We start from the raw sequence: 10,544 nt of genomic DNA on the forward strand, positions 1-10,544 counted from the left end.
ATTATTAAATAGTAAGTAAAACAACCAATAAAGATAGAAAGGTTCAATTGTATTTAAAAAAAAAAAAATAATAAATATATATATATATATATATATGTATTAATAAAATATAATAAAATATATATACAATTTCAAAGAAGTATATGATAAACTAGAAACAAAGGCTAGAGTTTAAATAAACACCAGTCTAACACTTAACATTTCACAGAGTTGATTCATAGGTTGAAACTGTAATACTACTTTTGATCAATCGGCGGCGCTAGAGAGCGAGCAAATAGTGACACACACCACCGGAACAACGAACCTCATGGGGACTGCAATACTGTGTGTGACCTCACGGGGCGCATAGATACACACACACACACATTTTTGTCTGGAAAATGGTGTCCTGGGGACTTTTTAGAAAACTGCATGGGGCATGTTTAAATACTGTTTTGAAGCTATTGGTAGGGGTTTGCCCGTGGGGACCTCATTTTAGGTCCCCACGGTGAAATAGGTCCTCATGGGTATGTGTGTATTCAGGTCAGTGTCCCCACCGGGATAGTAAAACAAGAACACAGACACACACACACACACACACACACACACACACACACACACACACACACACACACACACACACACACAATAATTATATGTTCTTGTTCTTTCTTGTTATTTTCTCATTTACTTTTCAGAAATCTCAACACATATTAACAATTGTACAGCTTTAACACATCCGTTCATTCCTTTCTGTCCGTCTCATATCCCACTTTTCCCTCTTATTTCTATTATTATAAGTATTGTCTCTCGTCTCTTCTCTCCAATGTGTGTGTGTGCATCTCACTCATTGACTCGAGTCACAATGATTGGCTGAACAGTGTCATGTGACCAGTGCCGTAAGGGCTAGAAAAGCTGTGCTGGTTAAAATACAAACACGGCTTCAACATTTAATTATTCTCAGTAATTTATAGGTTATAGGTCCAGGTTCGGCTAGGACTGTGTCTGGGTCCATATCTGAACTGCGGTCCACCTTCTGTGTTCGTATCCTGTTTTTTACTCATTTTTCAAGTGTTTCTTTTATTTCTGTGAAGCCACTGAATGACTTTTGTGTAGGATAATGTGCTATACAAATAAAGTTGCCTTGCCTTGGTGACCTCTGCTCTACAGGATCAAAGACTTCACTTGAATATAAGGTGAGAACAACAACATACTGTTGCCGTAACAATGTCAAATTTTAAATGAATTCAACTTTGGGAAAGTTGTCAGAAGGAAGGCAACATTTTAAAGAATGTGCTCTTTTTTCTGTGTGAGTTTGTGAAAAACTTAAGCGTGAGGATCAACAAACCAATGATAACCTCCTAACGGAAAGTCTTCCAATGAGTGGTCACCTCAGCCTACAGTGGTCCAGTGATGAGGCCTGTTATAAAGCTCGCAGCACCATGATGTACAGTATCCAACAAACATGTCTGTACCACCTCACCACATTCTTCCAAGTCAGTTTACAAAACCGCTACATCCTCCTACATGAGCTCAAACTATTCCCCCTCTGTTTCGTTCTCCATGTAAAAAAAAATCTATTTACATTTAATCAATTTTCAGTGAGTAGAGACAGAGAGGATATCTTGCTTGAGACTGGAGATAAACACATATATTTTGTCACATCTGAGCTGCCTCACAGACAGGAGGACGTCTCTCCACCAGCCCTTTCTGCTGATTTAGTATCTTCTCTATAAGTTAATAATTTAAACCATGTTTTGCGGTGCTTGTATTCACAGCTGGAATCTTCTCTGGGAGGGAGGTGAGAGTTTTCAGTAAATTAGACTTCCTCCTTAACTTAATGGAAATTACAGAAGGATGGCGAAGGCGTCGAGAGCAAAAGACGGGACACAAACGTGAGGTGAATTTGCGAGGAAGTGAGTGACGCCCCCGCCTATTACCATGCAAATTGTACGGTAAATGTGATAATTGGCAAGACCAATTTAGCTGGAAGCAATTACAGAGGGAAGACAGATAATTTCTGGAGCTTTTCTGCAAGCAAAATTGTCTTTAATGGTCCTGTGTTCCTTTTATGAATGCCAAACAATAATGCACCTCTAATGAACTTAACATGTAGGAACTAAGAGAGAGAAAAGGTGACATGGTGCCTTATTAAAACATCCACAGCTGGAACTGCATCATGGGGGGAAAAAAATAGCTGGAGGCAGAAGTGTGCTTTTAAAGACTTCTGGAGGTGAGGTGAGAGAAGGCTGCACCTACAAACACTTCAGTATAGCCAAAAGTATGTGGACACCCCTGTCTACATACAGTATGTTTCCTTTGGCCTGGGGCCTTTTTTAATGGCTTTCAGTACTGATCCCAACCCAATCCAACAGCTTTAGGATGAACTGGACTTCCAGCAGTGATCCAGACCTCATCACCCAACATCAGCGTTGAGGCTGAATGGGAGTAAATCCCTGCAGCCACTCACGTGGGTGTAAAGTACAAGTGTCCATGTTTTTGTGGCCATGTAGTGGATATAGTAAATGAAATCCAGGCTTTTCAGTGTTTTTTTTTCATCCTACCAAGGATTTATTTCTTTCTTTCTTTTTTCACAAGGTTGTACAGTGCTGAAATATCAGTTTTTAGGTTCGTCAGAAGAGAACAGAAAGAAAAAACCATGAGGGACAGAGAAGGAGAAAGAAATTGAATAGAAATCAGGAACGACAAGAAAGAGAGTGAGAAAATACAAGGTCAGAAGGATGGTAGAGTAAAAAGCTGATGACAGATGAAGGAGGAGAGACGAGAGACCATGGAAAGAATAAAGACAAACAGAAGGACTAGGAGGACTCTGCACACTTGACATCTCTTTTTATCTCATTTGTCTCCTTTTTAGTCTCTGCTGACACACAACGCTTCCTGACATCTCAAAGTATCAGAATTTAACTCTAATGACACCGCAAATGTGTGTGTGCGTGTGTGTGTGTGTGTGTATCTTTTTCCGTCTCACACACACTCCTTCTTAATGAGGAACAAAAATTGAAGGATGTGACAAGTGTAATTATCACTGTTATTGTTTTTTTGTCTTTTCTTTGGAAAGAAGGAGGGACTCAAACTGTGTGTGTGTGTGTGTGTGTGTCTGTGTGTGTGTGTGTGTGCGTGTGTGTGTGTCTGATGAAGTTTCATGATGGAGCCAACTGTTACTACAGTCTGACACCTCAGCGGGGGTGAAGGTGACGGCGTGTATGCATGTCTGTGTGGTGATTTTGTGTGTGTGTGTGTGTGTGTGTGTTTGACTGCTGACAGACTGGCACTGGTAAAACTGCTAGCTGGCAGCTACATGAATTAGCTGTATATTAGGAAATAAAACAACTTGTACAAGTTTTCAGATGTGTCTTTTCATTTTGTGCTCACAGTGACGGTCTCTTTTTAATATATTCATTTATTCATTTTACTTATTTGACTTTTCCACTTTACTTTTTCACATCCCAATACCAAGCCTCATTTTAGCTCTAGCTTTGTTTCATCCACTTCAAATTCAAAATGCAGCCGTGCTTGTTATTTACTGTCTTTACTAAAATCGCAGTGCGGAGTCTTTGAGGACTTCAACTTCTGCCAGGTTCCGGCTATGAACAATCCTTGGACAACTTGGGGGTTGAGGCTAATACCTCACGCAACACAATAAACACATAAAACACCATCCACAGCTGGCTGGTTGGTCCAGACTCCAGCTGCTGGTCCCGGTTTAATCTCAGTGGGTGCTTTCCAGATAAATACTTAATGGGGAAACCGAGCAAGTAACATCTAGTGCGGCTTTGCAAGGTTTTAATTCTGTAATTTAACAAATCCATGTTACCCTTACTTGAGCTAGAACCGAAAACAACATCTGGTTGATTAACATAAATCATCCAGTGATTCATTTTAATTTTTTCTTACCCAGCTGTACTGCCTTCAAGGCCTCAGTCAAACAGTAGCGAAGTGATCCTTGCTTTGCTCAACCTTACTGTATCTGTGTCGACAGCAAACTATAAATCACCCACCCACTGGGATATTGGCAGCACCTGACTGAGGTCTAAGGAAGAGAACTGACTTGCAGCAACTCACAGGAGACTGCAACCAGTCACGTGGTGTATCCTCTGCAGTGCAAGGAAAGGACATTGTGTTGTTTGTTACAGTGCATGAAAAAAAAAAAAATCCAGTTTTGAAAAAGACAGTGTGAAAGTAAAAGGTCTGTGAACATCAGACCAAAACCGTGGCATAAACTAGGGAGGGGTCAAAGTCATGTTACTGCCAAGGTCTAGTCTATCTGCAGAACTCAGCAGATTGCCGCCATGTTGTACTGGACACTCGCGTATGAGCTGTATTCTTTCATGAACAGCTGCTCTCACTGATATTCTATCACTTAAGTCCTTTTTATTTTGGACAAAAAACATCTATCTTTGCATAACTATCAGGAAAATCTAAAAAAAGCTCAATAACATTCAGGCTTTAGGTCAATGAATGGAGGTTGGGAGAACTAACAAGTGTGACAGTGGGGAAGGTGAGGGCGGTGAGGGGAAATCAAAATGTCAGCAGAGGAGGTTCTTTAAATAACCTCAGTGTGTGTGTGTGTGTGTGTGTGTGTGTGTGTGTGTGTCGTACATCCACATACATTCATTCTTTAATACGTTTGAGAGTGGGAGTGGAGGCGGGGAAAGTGAAATGTTCGAGTGTGTGCTTTTGCATGTCTGTGTGGGTGTTTGCACTGTATGTTCTGTGTCATCCATGTGTGTGTGTTTGCCTTAAAGTGTGTTTTTAAATATGTGTGTGTTTCTTTGTGCATATGTGTGTGTGCAGCTGTTTTTGCATTTGTGTATTTGTGGCATTTGACAAGGTTGCTCTTTTGTTTCTGTATACTTTTGATTCCTTCTCTCCTTCACACACACACACACACACACACACACACACACACACACACACACACTTCTTGGTGTGACGCCCAGATTTGAAATGCATAGCGTTTCTGTTGCTTTTAATGGAATACCACTGTATCTGCCTCGAGGGAAACGTAAACCTACTATTCTAACACTGGTTTCCAAATTGATACATTCACTCACTGAATTCACATGGTTCTTTCTTCCCCCTTCCTCCTTCCTTTGGGCTGTTTTGCTGCTTAAATCTGCACCGAGCCAAAGAAAAGGGCCTCGGCAAGTCGGGCGCATCGTAACGGTAAACACAAACTAGTGTCACATTAGCATAACCCAAGGTCAAAAACAATCATTTCCCAAGACCCCACAGATCTATTTTTTTTTTTTTTTTTCACAAATGAGAAGTGAGCCGAGAGCCATGCGCATGTCCTCTCCCGCTCATTCCCAGAGCGAGCTAACACTCACCTGGGGTGTTTTCTGTGTAACAACCATTAATATTCATGGTGCAGAACATGCACACCAGCGTGGGGCTGCTGCTGCTGAAGCTAAACAAGCGTTGCATCGAAATTTATATTGTACAACGGTAGGCTGCCATTGTTCCTGTGACGCCCTGTGGGGACTGTGGGAGCCCTGCATAGTAGCGGTTGTAAAGCACAGAGTCAGAATACAGAGGAGGTACTTACAATCGGGCTGGCGTTGATGTAATCAGAGTTGCCTTGGCTGTTCTCCACCTTCAAGGTGATTCTGGAGTGATCGTCTGGAACACAAACAGAGGAATTCAGTACATTTTGTCTGAGGAACGCAGGTGCTCACTTGCCATGTTGTAATGCACTGTAATAAGGATACAGGACTGTCACTGTAGCCTTGATGCACATTTCCACAAGCAACTAAGTAAGAATGTTTCTATGACCTAAAGAGTTTATTCTCCCCGGTTCGTCAAGGTGTTTTCAGCTCAGAATAGAACTAGCTTCAATTCAGAGATTGAAAACCACCAGGGGAACTTTTTTTTGATGTTCTTTGATTTTCCTCAGAGATTTGATCAAGTGATCCCTGCCTTTCACTGTCTGGAAGGCACCTCCAACAGCTTCACACAACCCCTCACAGTCATAAAGGTTACCTTTTGAATCTCTGTGCGCACTGCTAGGTCAATCTATACAAACTCTTCTCTTTCCAAGCTTTAAAGTTAGAATTTGTAACTTTTCCCAGTAAAATGTCTAAAAATGACTGGAAATACGTTGAATATATTTTGTTGAGTAGTGTTCTTACATTATCCCAAATATTTCCATCAATTCTCAAACCAGAGAAATATGTGATTTTAATTATGGTAATGGTACGTGTCATTTGGTTGCCTGTCAATTACATCATGTCCCCTATGTGCATCTGTCGGCATTGTGGTTGTCTGCCAGAAGCTCAAAATTGACTTTTATCCAGTTTTGAGTTTTAAGTTTTAACACCTCGGTTGTTTTCAAATATATATTTTAACCAGATGAAGAACTGAATGTCATCGGACGTCTAGATCTTAAGTTATGAGAGAAAAAAGCTGCGTTAATGTTAGACAGCTCAGCTCCCAGCCGCTCCTACACATCCTGCGTCCGCTGAACTGCATCAGTGTATCACTCATTTTTAAAGTGAAACTGTTTTATTCAGAGTATTTCTACCTGTTTTAATCCCCCTGTCCGTTTGTTATGGAGAGGAGGACACTTCTGAGGATAATTCAGCTGCCGATAAAAACCTTCTGAACGTCTTCTTCATAAGTTATCAGAGAAACAAAGGTTAGCTGCAGTCTCAGCTTCCCTTCCCTGACATCCTGTGTCCATTGTACAGCATCGGTGGAACACTTGAAATGTAAAGCTGCTTTATTCAGTGCTCTTCACGGTTATAATCACCGAGTCTGTTTTGGAGAGGAGAACACCTCTGTGGATAATTCACCTGCCAGTAAAAATCTCCTAAACCACTGACACAGAAGGAATCCAAACCGGGAGAAGCTTGCAGCAATGGTGGTGAAGACTCCCATGATCCCATGCTACTTCACAGCATCGCCCAATGCCGTCTTTTGTTACACTAGTGTTTTGATTGAGAGACCCCTAGCAGCAGAAGTTACACACTGTGCCTTAAATCAAATTGACAGGATTTCATTGAAAGTGTTATGCTTTTGGAAAAATGTGCAGCTGTTGTGTTCACTGCTGCTGGTAAATCTGGTCTCTCAGCTCCGAGGAGATCTGCCCTCCATCACCACTGGTGCACTGAAATTTTTTGGGAGTAAAACTTACCCTAGTTTATACTTTTCACTCTTGCGAGCTGCCCTCTCAAGCCTGCAGTAATAGTGGCAAAACAGTCCTGAAAATCTTTTTTGGAGGAGCCAGTGGTGCTTCAAATAGGAAGCACAATTTATTCCTGACAAACTGCTTTCCCTGCTGACAACCTGGATTTCATTAAGCCCTGGCCCGGTGGAGAGAATGGGACAGCACTTTTTTAGATGGGCTATTTCCACAGAAGCTTAGAAATTTTAATCATTGATGAGGTCGGTGCAGGAGAGCTTTAATAGAAAACTAATTTACAACCCTTCTGCTCACTGCATCTGCCCCTGCTTTCTGATAATAGAAGCTGGGCTCAGAGTATACGGGGAGTGTTGTCGAGGGGTGGTGGGAGTAATGCCACTGTGTTTGAAGGACTGGAGGTGTAACTTTTGGTGAAACGCTTTAATATGATGCCATCTTTCCTTTACATATCTCTGACCGTTATCCTGCTAAATGTGGTGCTCTTTTGTTTTAAACATGTTAATAACAGCAAATTAAGACATAGAGTACAGGTTAAATAAAGGAAAAGCTCCTGTACATTATATAGTGAACTTTATAGCTACAGTCTCAAGAGGAACCTCATTAAAGGTTACAACACCGTTCACTGAACACCACATTTCCCAGTTTTCAATTGCCCACATTGAGTTTTGTTAGCTTTATGTAAAGCTTAATGTTTCGGCAACAATTGAAATGCAGAACATGTGTTTTAGCAATTTCCTATCGGATAACTAAATTAAAAAAGTGTGTAGTAGAGGCTGGTGAGGCATGTTAGGGTGTTGGAAGTGTTAGGAGAGGAGGTGCTCTCAGAAGAGATGAGTCTTGAAGATAGGGGTGTTATCTATCTTATAATCTAAAGACAATCTGATGATGGCTCTAGTAACAGAAATCTGTTGACTAGACTCATTTGGATTTGGAGCTGGAGATGCTCATGTCTTGTGATGATTTCTAGACCCTAAAATCACGTCTTCAGGTCTAACACAGCAGGCAGAGGACGTAGCAATAGTAGATGTTGAAATAGTAACTAATTAAGTATTGATGATTACTATCCAAATGCTAAGGCTCACCCACTCACCACCATAAAGGTTTGATAGAATCATAGAGAGAGGTCATTACTTACATGCCACTACAGCAGTGGAGCGGTTCTTCTTTCCGTTGCCATCCTTCAGGCCGATGGTGCAGGCGTTGGGTTCTGCCTGATAGGCACATAGCGCCTCCCACTCCTTCTCCAGGCGGTCCTTGTTCTTCAAGTGATCCTCCATGTAGGACTGAAGGAGACGAGGAGAGAGAGAGGAGGTGAGGAGGTTTCATTACTTCATTATATTGGTATATGTTCATTATCAGGGTTCTTATATTTGTATTAACCTTTGGTTAAGCTTGTCTTTATCTGAAACACCTGATGGACAGGCTGTATCTCTTAGGAAGAGGGTTTCAATTGATTTGTCAATCACAAACCATCACTAGTCTGTGATTTTAACTTAGTAAACAACTTTAATAAAGTATCTGGCAGGCTGTTGGTTTGCATCAGTGGAGCACCAGATGAAGGATCAGGTACTAGTTATTTTGTCAGTCAAAGAGAAGCCACCATATAGATAGTGGGGCTCTCTCCTGTGATTGCCAATCAACTTTTAAACGTACTTACTGTTTTCCTAAGTGGCAAATCGCACCCATCTGTCGCTCCACTGGGGTGGAGAGGAAAACAAAGATAACACTGTTTTAACCTGCTTAAATCAGCAGATGGATGGAGTCTACTGCATCAGGACACCTCAGTTTACAATATGTCATCACAGACACTGAAGCCGGCAAAGATATTACACAGTAATCTGAACAAACCTCTGGAACTGAGCAGAATGAAACCGTCAGGTCTGTTATAAGTGGAGAAGCAGAGGGAGGAAACCTCTGCTTCTCCACATATAACAGACCTGACGGTTTCATTCGTACATACGTTAAAACAAAAAGTAAAAAATACTTCAGAAATGCTAATAAATGCTGGTGTGGGGATGAGTTGCTACATGAGCTGCATTTCCACCGCAGGAACTTTATTTTGTAAATTTCTAAATTTAGTTCCGGGATAATTGATCGATCCCCAAAAAAGTACCTGGTCTGGGGTAGTACTTTCCAAAGGTTTTGGGGGATGTGGTCTGCAGTGCTTAGAGTTCCAGGTACTTTGCATAGCCGCAAAATGCTATATTAGTTGCATCTTAATCAGATTGAGTAACAGTCTAATCTACTCTCTGTTTATACGACGATCAGTTTCAGCCTGTTACCTACTGTACAGTATCCATAATAAAGGAAGGCAATGTGAGTTTGATCAACTGCCAGCAAATGAGCTTAGCTTTAACCATGTGTGTTGTTAGCACTGAGGCTAAAAGGTTAGCTATAATCCGATGCTACACACTGTAGCTTTTGTTTTTCTTAGCAGCCCTGGAAATCAGCAGCCCTTGCACACAAAATATGGAAGCGCGATGGTTTGTAATGGATGAGGGAGTGAAATGAGATGGTGTGGTTCTTTAAATGGCTCTGCCGATGATTTATGGTGGCAGTTACAAATGAGGCTGATCTTAATCAGAGTTAGCTTCCAAAAAAGGCCTAATGGCTTTCTGCTAAAATGAGAGGAGTTTGTTAAAAATGGAAGGCAGCGCAGCTCGAAGATAATGGGAAAGTGTCCTGATCAAATGCATATATGAGATTTTATCATACATGAGCATGTGCACTCAACAAGAGTCGACATGCAGCTGGTCAGACTTGTTATTTCTTAGTCTTTAACAGGCTGAGAGCAGAGCAGCAGGCTTCACCTCTTCTAAGCTGCATTTTGTATAGCTGAAAACACACATGCATATCAGACCCCACACATGCACGCACGAACGCACACACGCACACATGCACACACACACAGTGTAACACAAGCCATTCCTTGTTAAAGTATCAGCTCTCTATTGCATTTGCTTCAGAGCTACTAAAAGCAGCAATGATGTAACACAAAGCCGCGAGCTGTGACTCTCCACCTGCACACAGCCGCTTATCAACAGCAGGAGGTCCAACTCCTTCAAAAGACACACACACACACACACACACACACACACACACACACACACACACACACACACACACATACACACACAACATACATAAGTATATGCACATACATCTAAAGCACATGTTTTTATAAGGTCACAAAAACAGTCCACCCACACACACTCACATCTACACACTACAAAGACACACACAAAAGTCACGCAGACACAGCAACACAAAACATGGAATAAAAAAACCGGAAGACATAGAAATGAATTCAGTCTTACAGCACACACACACACAGACACACACGCACACACACACACACACACACACACACACACCATACATATGCTCCTTAAGCCCCTAA

At 41.5% G+C, this 10,544-nt stretch overlaps 1 protein-coding gene across 1 annotated transcript in view; it reads right to left on the reverse strand.

The window, feature by feature from the left end:
- LOC111669744 (receptor-type tyrosine-protein phosphatase N2-like) overlaps nt 1-10,544 on the reverse strand; it is a 234,607-nt gene that overhangs the window by 29,785 nt on the left and 194,278 nt on the right. Inside the window, exons 15-16 of the mRNA XM_023426189.2 lie at nt 8,280-8,427; nt 5,549-5,622 (exon numbers count right to left, since the gene is read on the reverse strand). Of these exons, the coding sequence (XP_023281957.1) occupies nt 5,549-5,622; nt 8,280-8,427 (222 nt within the window). The remainder of the gene's footprint in view (nt 1-5,548; nt 5,623-8,279; nt 8,428-10,544) is intronic.

The sequence above is a fragment of the Seriola lalandi genome, unplaced genomic scaffold (assembly GCF_002814215.2).
Source record: "Seriola lalandi dorsalis isolate HSWRI2012SDOR001 ecotype SW California unplaced genomic scaffold, Sedor1 jcf7180002054816, whole genome shotgun sequence".
Classification (NCBI taxonomy): domain Eukaryota; kingdom Metazoa; phylum Chordata; class Actinopteri; order Carangiformes; family Carangidae; genus Seriola; species Seriola lalandi.